The sequence below is a fragment of the Melanaphis sacchari genome, unplaced genomic scaffold (assembly GCF_002803265.2).
Source record: "Melanaphis sacchari strain LSU unplaced genomic scaffold, SCAv2.0 Contig20_pilon_pilon, whole genome shotgun sequence".
Taxonomy (NCBI): domain Eukaryota; kingdom Metazoa; phylum Arthropoda; class Insecta; order Hemiptera; family Aphididae; genus Melanaphis; species Melanaphis sacchari.
The window spans coordinates 5,796,602-5,811,480 of NW_020271042.1; the positions used below are offsets into that span (position 1 = coordinate 5,796,602).

General features: G+C 29.2%; 1 protein-coding gene across 1 annotated transcript in view; it reads left to right on the forward strand.

Moving 5' to 3' along the window:
* The window catches only part of LOC112593774 (calpain-1 catalytic subunit-like), an 87,522-nt gene that overhangs the window by 40,409 nt on the left and 32,234 nt on the right, over positions 1 to 14,879 (forward strand). Inside the window, exon 3 of the mRNA XM_025338317.1 lies at positions 3,535 to 3,604. Within this exon, the coding sequence (XP_025194102.1) occupies positions 3,535 to 3,604 (70 nt within the window). The remainder of the gene's footprint in view (positions 1 to 3,534; positions 3,605 to 14,879) is intronic.

Sequence of the window (14,879 nt, forward strand, 5' to 3'; positions counted from 1 at the left end):
TTATACTCGTATTATTATACTAATGCTGTCGTCGTTGCGTACGCAATAAAAACGAAATACGCACACCTATCTGTTACCCTCTCTTCCTCTCACGCACACACACTATTTGAAACCGTGGTCCGAAATCCGAAATTGGCGTAAGTCGCGGCGCGCGCGATTTCGTCGGAAACTGAAGAAATACAAAAAAAAAAACGCGACGATCCAATGTTATATTATTATAATATCGTTTCGTGTCGATTGCGAAGCAATATCCTTTGTGTACGTGTATACCGGAAGCGATCGGTGTACCTACCTCTACCAATTTTACATAATATAACATATATATATATATATATATATACATAGTTCCAAGTAACACCGTGACAGATCGATCGACATTCTACCGTCGCGAGTACATTCGACGTCGTATACCTTGCCTATATTATGTAGGAATAGGACGTGTATAATTGTACGTAGAAAAGAAAAACCGCGACAGTTAAATAACGATAGCGTTTTTTCGCACCAAATACACGGTTAAATAAAAATAGTTAGGGATCGTATTTTATTTTATTTTATATTATTTTTTTTGTTTTTCTCTTCTTTTTATTTTTTTCCATCGTCTCTTTCGTTTTCTATACTCACGCGACACCCATTTCACTCGTCTTCGGCTCATCTCTCTGCAAAAATATTTCCTTTTTGAATAAATATTTATATTATTTCTATCTCATCGACTAATTTTGACGTACGATAGTATGATTATGTAACATAAAAATCATATCGCTATCGTGTATGTGCAGCATGCAAATAAAATGACGTGTCAATAAAAGATTGACTATTCTTAAAAATGTTATTTTTAATATTTTTGATAAGAAGGTTTACACGGAAACGAGCTCAAGACTTATCAGATATTGTTAATCTACGGCTGTGAAGCGGCGGGTACCTAGTACCTATTATGTAAACTTAGACTCATAAGTATCTGCACGCTAAATCGTTGTCGTGCACACGATATTACATATAAGTTACCTTAACAATATTATTATATTATATTGTATACCTGCATATGTACATATTTATATATCGGGTGACTTTTTGATCGTAAACACTCATTTGTACTTTAATAATTCATCTTTTTTTTTTAACATAGCTAGATTATGAGGTATATTTTTTAATACCCAAATATCCAAACGTAAATCTGTCGTGTTTTTTATTCTTAATTTTACTATATTTATTATTCTACTTTTTTTATATATTATTTTGTATTATGCATAATGTAGATAATATTTTAAATACTAAATAACTTTAAAAATTATGAGGATATAGAAAAATTATAAATTATTGTAATTGTTACAAAAATGCTCTTAAACAATAAATGTACTATTTTTTTTTTTTCTGAAAATGAAAATATTTTGAGTTAATTAGTGTTGATAGTTGAAATGATTACCCTGTATATTTCTGCATACAATACTTTATAATGTATTAGTATTATACAGTATCACCTGCTAAGAGTTGGTATAATTTATAATACCTAACTAGAGCACCGCTTTTACTTTTGCTCGCTTTTGAAACGTTTTCATGCACACGGCGCTAGCCTACAACTATACCACACGTACATTATAACATTATTACAGTAGGTATAATATTATTGCAAATAAAATCTTACTGGACTTTTGGCGTACGAATTTCGTTTGAAACTTCTAAAAAAACGATGGTTATGGTGTGGAACCAATAGAACTTAATGCTTCATTTCATTAGTATCAAAAATATCTTGGCTACACTCGAATTATGTCTCAAATTTTATCCAGCAAGAGTTTGGAATATAATGTAAACAACTTTTAGATTGAACCTGCGCACAAAAAAAAAACAATCATGCCGCGAGTGTGTGTTCATGAAAATACGATTAAGTGTATAAAATATGGTTACTGTGGAGCAACAATCAAAATTATACGCAAAGTCAATTATTCGAATTTGGTTTATAAAAATAATATGATCATGCAAAAATAAACATGTGTATAAATTATATGAACATTTTTTAGATAAAAATATTATCGATATAAATGTTTTGGTATTCGTATTGCATCAAACTGATTGCGTTCGAATGATGCAAAATTGTGTACTTTATTAGGTACTACTAAACATTCGTAACTAGTTGTATTCTATTTTAAATTATCCAGAATCCAATATGTGCTTGCAATTATTACTTTTAATTATTTCTAGTGTCAGGAAAGGAAAATCCTATTCGGATGCTCCGAATGACTATTAGTATTTAATAATTTGATAGAACTATAGTTCTTTAAAAAAAAAAAAATAAAATAAAACGTAAAAGCAATGTTAATTTTTATGTATTTTAACCTTTTATAACATTTCTAAATATCACATAATATTATAATTACAACTATTTTTACGTTTTATTGTTTTTTTCAAAGGTGAATAATTAATAAAATGTTAGAGTAGATTTAATCTTTTCTTTAAATAAAACTAAATTTAAAAAATTTAATAAATTAGCATTTGCGTACACACTCCCATTTCCTCACTCTTAAAATTGTTTTGTTTTAATGTTTCATACATATATTTTACTTATGTGTATCTTAAACATTAACAAGATACGTTAAGTTTTATTTGTGTTCTTAACAATTATTTAAAGATACTAAACACTAAGTTCCCTTTATCCTCCTTTCTCAAATCTCTTAATCTATGTAGCTTAGTAATTTATCCATTACATAACATAATTTATTTGTTAAAAATGTTTGTGTTTTATAAATATTTCATCCTACTTATGCCTATGTATTTCAGTCCGGCGTCCGCGCCTGCAACTGATGCCTACGTGCGTATATATAATATACATTTATGTATTTATAGGTACACTTATGTGCGAGTTAACGTTTGTAATTGTTTCCATGTAAATATCTCTATTATCATATACATACATAATATGGTCTTGATTACGACCGCCGGACTACCGCCGCATTGTTTCCCCGTGAAACAGTGACGCCCATCTCCGGCCCCAGAGAAATGCAAGACCCAAGCGTGTGTGTTGCAGTTTTGGTATTCCTATTGTTTTTTTTTGCTTTGCAGATTTTTTTTCCTCTTCATCCTTTTTTTGTGTCGTGATATTTGTTCCGGATGTTCTCACGAATTATGCACTAAAACTATTCTCTTTCGACAAATTCGCTGCATGCGGCTTTCTAAAATAATAATAATTAAAAGTATAATATTTATAATATTATTTAATCCACGTAAATGTACTAATATTAGTATCGGTGACGCGTTGTCATCGTTTATCTAGACCGCAGAATTTGCTTTATTTGTGTCGAAGATTAAGTTCTAAGATCGATGTCCGTGTGATGTAAATATGTGATAATATTACAACTTATAATACAAATAATATATATATTATATAAGGGGGGACTTTCCTGACGTCTTATTCTAGGTATAATAATCGTGCATACGGACGTACAGCTTCTAAAGCTTTCAAAAATGAAATGAAATAATATTATGTTCTAATCGAAAATACTATTTGTATAACATTATAGTTATGATTGTGTATTATTGTTGCAGATGGAATCGCCAGAAATGCGGCGAAGACCAACGGGGTCAGACCAGAGGAGAAGATCTCCACAGTGTCCAGGTAAGAACCATAATATACTCGTACTGTATATATAAAATATCATATTTTTGATATAATACATGTTGTTTTTATGCGTATCTATCTGTAAGATATTATAATGACTACGTGATTGCGGCTTCACAACATCAAGGTCAAACATTAATACTGCCGTCAGTGTTCACGAAATCATTAATTTGCATTATCAAACATTTCATTTTAGATTGGATATACGTATATTTTGAAAATTAAATTAAAAACTTGTTGATTAACTGAAATAATTATACAATTATTTGCGAATAACAAAATCCTCGAAATCGTGTGTACACAAAGTTCACTATATGTTTTAAAGAAGATAAATAAAAAATGAAAACTGCACCTGTGTACGGTGAATATTATACAATATTATTATTATAACGTAGTTTACAGTGCTGTTGCCTGTTGAAACACGCGGAACTTGAGGTTTGACCGGTGTTGCATTGTTTTTTTAAATTAATGCTTGAATTGTGTTGCATTTGTTTGAAATATACAATTTTTTTTCTTTACATCATCGAAGTACCTATGCTTTTGAAATGCCATTTTACAATTGATATGGTGGTGTGGTTTACAACACGATAGAATGTTAATCACAAACGATAGGTTGGTATATTGATTGGAACTTGTTTTTTTAACTCGTTGTAAAAATTGCATATTATTATTATTATTATACACTCTAGTGAGTACCTGACAGTTATACAATTTTAATGCTTTCGGACACATTGAATTGCTGAACGCGTAGTCCCACCTATAATAGCATAGTACCTACACGTATATTTGCCGCGGTGGCAAATTGCGGGATAGGGCTAAATTGGCCAGTGAATTGTTTGTGTATGTAAATACCTATGTATGTGTGTGTGCGTGTATTTGTACATCTACTATGTTATCGTGGTCGAGAGAACATAATGTATATCGAGTAAATTGTTTCGATATGATAGGTCTGCGTGTGTCCATGTGTTGATGTGTGTGTGTGTGTGATGTGTGCACCATGTTATTTATTAGTTACCGTAACCACAGGCCATCAGATATTATTATAACGTACGTGTGTACATATATGTGTATCTGTAGACCCAAAGTTAGTGATGGCCGTCTTATACGCAATGAGGTCAACGTTTATATTGTGTATTATTATATTAACTATTATTGTACGCATTTATACACACAGACCGTGCGTATGTGTATATAATATTATATATTTAATAGATACCTACGCAGAATAAATTAAACCGATGCGCAACATTGTATGCATATACTTACGACTCAACTTGACTTTTAATACAACATAGTATACTAGTACATAAGTACAAAACATTACAGCACCCGTGTAGGTATGCGCTTCGCGATAAAATAGCGCATAATGTCTTATCGACATCGTAAACTTTTGAAAACCAAACTCACGGCCGTCTTGGAGCATTAATTTTAAGTATAATGTGTATAGATACAAGCTATCGGCGAGAATATTCGTGTCTGTCTTCGGCCATACGTGCTGTACAGATAATATCCCTACGATATAATACATATATTATGTCCATCGACACGACGACGCCCGCAGTGATAGAGACGATACCATTATTATATCACATATAGGTACACATGCATAACATTATATATTATACATCATTTATGTTATATAATATGTATATATTACACAGATTGTACAGACATCGACCGCTACTGTTGTCTACGATATATGTATCGTGTAAAGGTGCGCAATATTACGGCACGGAACGCACCCATGACTGATGATTTTAAATAACTGTTTTGACCAGCGGCTACCTGAAGTCGGCCAAGAATACCAGCTACTACTACGATTATGTTATTACTATTATAAGATTCAGTATAGGTATATAGATAATATTATATTATAACATTTATAACGAACGATATTATTTACGAGCTGTTGAGTGGAATCGCGAAGAGATTACATACAATACACGGAGGGCTTCTATAACGCGTAAAATGGTGCTCACGTGGTTAATTATACGATGTATACACCATAAGTACAAACACAAAACGCATATCTACGCACGAACACGTCGTACACAATATATCGCTAACGCGTGTATGTGTAAAACGCGCACCTATATATGTACAAGTAATACTGCAGTGTTGTATACCTCGTCATCTATCACGTCATGTCTTGCAGTCCGTCATCGTCTGGAGACTTTAATGCTCCGTCGTTGTCGACTACAGTGACCTTTCTGCGGTAGAACGATTCTGCTGTAGGTATATAATATTATGTATAGTTAGAATACGAGGATAACGGTGCAGAAGATTTTGCTACAGTATCACCAGTGATCATGCATAAATACCTACATATTATTGTATTATTATTATTTTGGTATTATACGAGTAATATATTGTTGATTATAGGCGGGCGAGGCGATCATCAAACGGACGTAAAACATTATGTATGTATTATAATCTCTCGGAGGAATGTGCCACATGTATATAGGTATACCGTTTTGTCACTGTGCACTGTGCTGCACATAGTTGTTTATCATTTTGCTGCTTTCACTACTATATTATCATTATCATAACACTGTAAACGGCAGTTTTGTCGGCAGTGCAACACATTATTTTTCTGCTATTTTTCTTTTCAGGTTAATCGTTAGCCACTAATTGGCCTAAAATACATACACACGTGCTCGTGCTCATATATGCTCATATTTACACCGTGGTTTAGTATACGATATACGTTGCGCAAACCATTTCTTGACATTTTCCATAGCTTCGAAAAACAAGACTGCGTCTATTAGCATGTATATGTATTGTATATATATATATATATATATATATGTGTGTGTAAAAGTCTGGAGTATTTGAATGTTTGTATCTATGTAATATAATATAGACTATAGCGTTTATATATATATACGTTCAAAAATCTTACAACATGTGATTCGTAGACTTTTCTATAATATAGCCTAGTGGCACACTTATTATATTTTGTATACTTGTGTATCCCGGGTTTGTGTATTGCAGTATGTTACTATTATGTGTATATTGTATACATAAATATAATAAGTACGCATTATGATGTATATACTTTTCCCATTCAATTGTAACCGTGGCCTGCAGTTAGTGTGTATGTGTTTTTGTAGTTCTCATAAGATAATAATATAACATAAATAGGTAGGTAAATAATATCAGATATTAGCGCATATATTTATACTTGTAGTGCCTATACTAGTAACAAGTATAAGTGGTCCTCGACTTCTCGTCTACCACACAAATGTACGTAAAAATAAAAACAAAATATCGACAAGGTCAAGTCGATATTTTCAAATGTCCGAAGTCCTTGTGCGACTTATAATAATGGGAGTTCGGTTTGAAGTTATTATTTACGGATCACTGGACACTACGATCGCGGACGAGTGCATCGTGTCAAGAATATTGTGTTTATATTTTTATTTTTATTTTTAAAGTGATATTATTTTATATTCCAATACGACTACTATATATATTTATATTTATTGTATTTTATAAGTTAGTTCGTGGACTGAGGGGGAAAGAAACAAGTCTGTCGGACCGACACAGTATAATCATCGGCCTTCCGTGTCTTGAAAAGACAACGGCTCACACAAATAATTACCATTTATTACATATACTGTAGTAAAAGCCACCTTTGTTAAAAAGCATACCCATTATTGTATTTACACGTTTGGAAATCTGTAACCTGGTAGTTATTAATTCAAGTTTTTATGAAAGTCAAGACCGAGATATCAAGCGCTAGTGCGCGAGAGTATAATAAATACAATGATGAAAAGTCACTAAGATATAAAGGCATGATACTTATTTATTTTATACGTATATAGAAAGTGTAGTATATTTTAGACTATGTATTTGGATTTATTTTTTGAAGTCATAAGGAACGACGACTGATTGATCGCCCAAACAAATTATTAGTATCACATATAATATACGACTATACGAGTATATATTATATACTCTTATATACTGATACTAATACGAGCCAATCATGAAAATCGTTCGATTGGCACTTTAATATTATTATTATATTGTAAATGGAAATATATACAAGACACTACTCAATTCCTATCACTTTTCGGCGTGTTTAACACATCACATCGTATACCAGCTATGAGATAAACCTGTTCCGAAAAATATTTAATTTATATAGGTTGTGTGTGAAGTCACGACGAATGGCAGAATATTTAATAATATTAATACATATATATATATAATACACATATGTATATGGAGTATATTGGATGGCCCCACTCAAGCATATTTATTTGTAAGAACGTGTGCAAAGATTTGGATTTTTCTCAATCACGTATGATGGTTTATAAAGATTTATAATATTATAGTGTACTTTATCGTCGTGCAATGAGAGAACATAAAAAATATATAAAGTGTATATAGTATAGTAGTTTATTTTATATTTTCCTAATTTGATTTCACATTCAAAATATTTAAATAAATATTGTCCAAATCGTTAATCCATCGAGTTTCACGAACCAAACACGATAAATAGAATAACAGGTATTTCCAATCTACGTACCTATACATAGAATATATATATTTTATAGTATATATATTATTATACTACCGATATTAAAAAATTTATTTACTCTAATATTTCATGCATTATAATACATAATAATCACGTCTGTATCACAAATCATATTATTTAAACATGTATTTATTTCCTAAGTGTGTAGAGTAAAAATAAAGTTATTTCAAATTGTTGAAAATTTTAAGATACAGTATATTATTATATGTGTAATAATATGCTTATGCTTGTATAATATATAGTGAACCATTGTACGTCCAGTCGTAAACTCGCGCGTATTATTATGCTATTATCAATGGTCGTGACATTTGTCTTTCTTTTAACGACAAATGACAAAAGGCGTACTATTTGGATAAATGTAGGTAATGTGAAAGTCTTAGTGTCTATATATACATTATATTATTATATTTATATAAATCTGCAGGTCAGAATAGTTTTTACACGAACATTTCGTTGAAATAAAATTGCAGTTGTTACTCGTTACTATTGCTTTGTACATACCTACATAAGCGTATGAGTTGATGAGAAAATCTAAGTCACTTTTTTGAAATGTGTTTTTGACTGTCAATTAGGTTGAATGATTAATTTGTTTATTTTCATATCAAAAAATAGAAATAAATTTAATGGTAAAATTAAATTAAATCACAGTTTGTGGTTTGCACATTTAAAATCTACAATATAAAAAAAAAAATCTATAGTAGATCTATAGTTTGGGACACTGATGAATGCTACAATAAAAGCAATAATTAAAAAATGTAAATATTATTTTTATGTGATTTAACTATGGAATTTGTGGAAATTTTACATAGTTTTAAAATTGTTTTCATTCTTTACGCCGACTAACCCCGGATGAATACTTTACACAAGAATAAATCAAATAAATATAATATATATTTTATTATTTATGTAAAGTGAAAAACACGTGACAATATTTTTATAATGCCATTTGCTAATATACTTTACATTCCGAAAACTATGTATTTAATATGATCATAATTTGTAGTACATATCGTACCTTAATTAAATTCATATTTAAAAAAAATATTTCACAGATTATACAACAAAAAAATAAATGACAAAAAAAAAAATTATATTCTATCCATTATATATTGTATTATTATAAAATTATCTTGACATTACACACACTCATTTATATAAATCAAACTCATGAATTTTTTTTTTCAAATATTGGTGTGATTATTTGCAATTAAATGTCGTCATAATTGAGGATATTTTTTTCAATTTTGTTTGTAATTTTTTGTATATTTTTCGTCTAATGACACCCGTTAGCGATGTTATTTAATCGAATGCATTATGCAGAAATTGATAATTCTAATTTCTAATTGTTTGCTTGTTTATAACTTTTTTGCCAATTATTACAAGACCCAAGAAACATGTATGAATATTTTACAAAACAATCTGTCTGATTTTGAAACCAGTTATATGTAAATAATACTCATATATATATATATATGTGTGTGTGTGTGTGTGTGTGTGTGTGTGTATATGTGTGTATTCGGTAAAAATCACGAAGGTATAATTTCCTTCATTTGGTAGTCAATCAATAATTTTTAATTTTTATATATACGCAAAAAATATATTTTTTTGGAGACTAGTGAATCAATTATTATTAAAACAAAGGTATACTAATGTTATAGTGTATCATTGCTCTAGAACCATTGTAAAATATAAATAACATATTGAACGCGATTAATAACTCAAATTGCTTTTTTTTTTATATTATTATATTTGATAAATGACAACTAAATTTTTTTACGAAAAAGAGAATGTGAAAGGTGAAAACCACTAGTCCTACAATTCTTTGAGATATAAAACAATATAATATAATATAATATGAAGTAATAATAATTTTCTGTATATATTATTAACATAGCTTACTTACACGACTTTTACAAAACAATTTTTTTACATTCGCAACCTATTGTACTCGATTTTTATGTTATAACTATAACACACGATTATTGAACAATTATTTATCGACATTTTTTATTTTGTTAAACTGTTCAAATAATAACAAAGTACAAAATAAAAAATTAATAATGATAAATACGCATAATATCAATTATTCTATCGTTGTTCATTACATTATTTTACTAGATATATTATTGTTGTGCTTCAACTTAGCATCTGGTAGGTCGAGGAACGATAGTTTCGTATTATAATTCCGCTTACTAATGAAATATGTAAGTATCTACATTTTGCTAGGTCCACAAGTTTCGACGTAGGTAAGTGATTTCCTGTTGATCATCGATATCCTGCAATAGAACTTTGAAAACTTGGACGGGGTTCATATTGGTAAAATAACTTTGTCTGAACGAATACGTAGACAAAAAAAATAAATTTCAATGGAAGAGTCAAACAACAATTTATGGTCTAGAATGTTTGTATTCTAATGCATTGAATATCAACAGAATAATGTTCATAAATCATAATAATCAAATTTATTAATTTTGTTATTAGTTTTTTTTTCCAAACTTACATTCAAATTCCAAATACACCCATGTACACTTATAAAAATTATAAAAATTATTATCTTCATAAAATAATGTACTCTTTTACAAATGTTTTATCGATAATTTTTTGAAAAACTGTGACACAAAGAAAATAACACTCATGCATAATCTATTTCCTATTATTAATAGACATAATCTATAGCGATAAGCATAATAATAGGTAAGTATAAACTTTATGCAGTCTAAAACTGACCATACTTAATTGCGGAGAAATTTCATTTAAGTGGCCCAGTATGTGATAGATTTATATACTTGTATGTATGATAATATGATATTCGGTTAATCGGGTCTACATAGATACATTATGGGTAAATTGATGAGCCAACGTGTTTATTTTTATGTAGAATTTTACTACTTTGAAATTTGTAAATACATATCTCATAACAATAAGCAAATCGAGTGATGAGAATACAGAAACATATTATAGAAATTATATTTTAATTCCATGAATAACAGGATTTAAAAAAAAAAATGTCTTCTTCTATAAATATACATATATTTGAATGATGTCTTATAATTAAAAAATTTACCATGCCACTGCATATACTTTTATTTTATTTTTCAATATTACTTCGTAAATATAATTTCAAACATTTAAAAGTTGAATGGACCTTTCACTGAAATCAATAGTAATGTGATCAGCAAAGTAGCCAATAGAATTAAAAGTTTGTAAATAGTTAGAAATATATCTTCATTACAATTATTTAAAGCTTTATTATTGTATTTTAGGCATCTTTTTTTTATTTGTTAATTCCATATTATAAATTAATCCATTTTAGTTATTTTATATACTTTAGCATCTGATGAATTTGTTTTTAGAAGATCTTTAAATTATATTTCATTAAATTCACATAAATTTATTAAACAAGTAAAATTATTTAGTAATAGTTTATGACTTATCAATATCTAAGTAAAGTTGCTTAAAAATTAATCTATGGGGAACAAATTCATACGTTTCTATAGTTAGTTTATGGTAATTTGTCGTCGATTGTCCTATGCAGTTACAGCTGCGTCAAAACAACTGCACTGAATCGGGTTAGGTAAGGTAGAGACTCGTTTGTATTTAGGTGATTATTTCTAATAGACCGCCAAACGTAATGAATAAATCGCCAGCATTGTAACCATCCGTGACATGTTCTATACACGGAACTTATTAAAATACCTATTGTTGATCTAGAATAATGATTTGTTTTTACCAATCTCATGTATAATATTGATGTTTTAAAATTTTATATAGCAATGTAGTCAACATAAATGTATCCCAAAATAAGAGAAACTTGTTATAGTCTATAAGTTACAACATACATATTTCAAGATTTAATGTAAATATTAAAAATATAAAAAACATTTTGGTTTTCTCATAATGCTGTATATTTTTTTACGTATATCAATTTAAAATGGATAAATTTGTTATTGTTGTAAAAAAAAAAAAAAAACATTGAAATAATTTGGTTAAATTCATTACATTAGCTAACTTCCAACCCCTCCCCCAACTAACCAACCAAAAAAAAAAAAATTATGCCAACAATATTGTAATTTCATTTGTAATTAAAAATTACCAATTTTGTACACTATTATAAACCTGATAATAACAAACCTAATATCTTCCCGATAGTCATCAAGAATTGCATTTTTTAATGCATAAGTTATTTATTTTACATAAAATTATATTGCCTCACCCTCTTTCCTTTTAAACTGAAGTAAAGCATATTCTATTGGTTCATATATTCATTGTTTCTATATTATGACATGTTTTTGTAAGAATAATATGTACACCAATCGATATAGTATGCATAATATTTTATCTTTAAATTCGTAATGGATTGAGATATTTAATAATATTATAGATAGTAATGTAGGCCGTTCTGAAGCAACTAGTGAACGTAAATGTTTATGAAAAGTGACTATTGGGTAATGCAACACTGTTCATCCATCATTCGAAGTAAACTTTACTTACGAATAAATTAAAACATCGTGTATTCGTGTGGGTATAATATTTATTGTTACTGTTTATAACGTTATAAATTCAATTATTATTTTTTGTTTTTATTGTACTCAGGAGATATAATTTAATAAAGACATAAGCATCATGTAAACAGTAGAAGTACAGAACTACAGTAAAATCAGTAGAATACCTACTATTATCTATATATTATAAAAAATACTATGTATCGATCTAATGTTAAATATAATACCTATGTGCTATAATATGCTGTATGGTAGTAGTAAACAAGGGGGTCAGCTGTGAGTCTTCAGCGTCGGCGGTACGTACAAAGTGAAAGGATGCGGCTGCGGCGAAGGACCTGTCTGTCGCGATTTTTATTTCGTGTTGTTAGGATAATAATAATATGATGGCACGAAGCCATCGGCGCCGCCGTCGCTGCCGATCTATGCACCGTATTTAAACTCAGTTAGGAGGAAGTTTATAATGTATATACACTTGGATATTATACCAGTTTATATCTATACAATATAAAAACACCTATGCAAACCACGCACGTCATAAAATATTATTACATCGCAATCGCGTACATCAAACTTTAGTCCCCCACGGTCCCACCCTTCACCGACCAAACTCTTGCACCAGACGGAGGCTCAGCAGGTTGCATACATTTATTACATCATAATATAGTGCCTTGTCAGCATGAAGACCGTGCGAACCATATTCTTCATAGAAATGTTTAATAACACTCACTCGTGTAGCTTCTTCGGTAGGACTTGGGAGACAAGCAGCATCTATATTACGTATACCTATAAAATATACTATAATATGGTATATATATATATAAAACATATGATATTTTATAAGGGGTAGGGACGTCTATGCATTTTCATATTATTCACTTATCATTAAAACATGGTTATTGTGGTATAGAAATATGTTTAAAAATGCTCGGAGCTTAAAGTAAACAATATTTTGCATACTTTATTATATATTTTAATTCAGTGCATATTTCAACTATAGTTGCATATAAAAAACATTTATTTTTAAATACACCTAAATGCCTACCTAATTCGTTTTTGAAATGGTCAACAAATAAAAATTAAAAAAATAAATTATTATCCAATGATACACATTATATAATATATTGTCAAACTTTGTTAAAATCATATTTAATGTGTTTCTACTTTTATAACACCTAGGCAATAAAAGTACGATTTGATATGATAAATAGATTAAAGCCAATATGTTTTCAGTATTCTTTAACTCATTTTTTTTAGTATAATATATCTACCTATATCTTTGTAGGATACTATTCATTGAGCATTTTTCAGTAGTTGAAAATTTAATCATAAATTAATTCAACTCATACTCGAAACGTTTCATAATAATTTCTAAAAATTTTAATTAGAAAAAAAGTAAACGACAGAATTAAACAGTGTTCACAATAGAAGACACACTTGCCTTGTTTTTGGTTTGGAAATCATTGGACCTTAAATACCAGAGAATGGAAATCGATATGGAAATCAACGAGCGTATTATAATACTTTACAATTGTATAATTTACGACCTGTCGACCTGGTCGGAGTTAGATATACTATATTCGTCTACGTTATAAACTTTACAATATATTATAAAATGTGTACGCAGCTGCAGTACATACCCATACAAGTTACTATACCTACCTATATAACTACATACATATTTTAATAGTATGATAATAAAATGTGTTTTATTTCCTTATTCCGTTGATATTCACTTATATGTCCTTTGTTATTGTTCGTTTCACTTTTTAAAACTTTATGGATAGGATATGACATCTGGCGGCCGTTTATAAATATATTATATAGGTTATAATGATATATATATCTTATAAATTGTACTATATTATAGGTTTACCGGTCACTGGGCTTCTCCTCGACAACTGCAGTTAGGTTAAGTTAGGTTAGGTCAGGTCCAAAGACTGCGGAAACCACTATACCATCTACGATAATCATTGAATTATACTATAAAATCATTATAGAAATACAAGCTTAAAGATTTCCAACAATTTTTCACGTACCATTCTAGTTTATTACGAATTAGTAATGTACCACTTATGAAAACAAGTATTACTGTTCTATACATCAAACTAATTTAGGGTAGTTAACTATTATTACAGTATAAGTCTCTAAAATATTTATATTTGTCTTTATCAAACATATTTCAAAATTATAAAATTATTATGTCCATGCGAGGCGTGTGTTA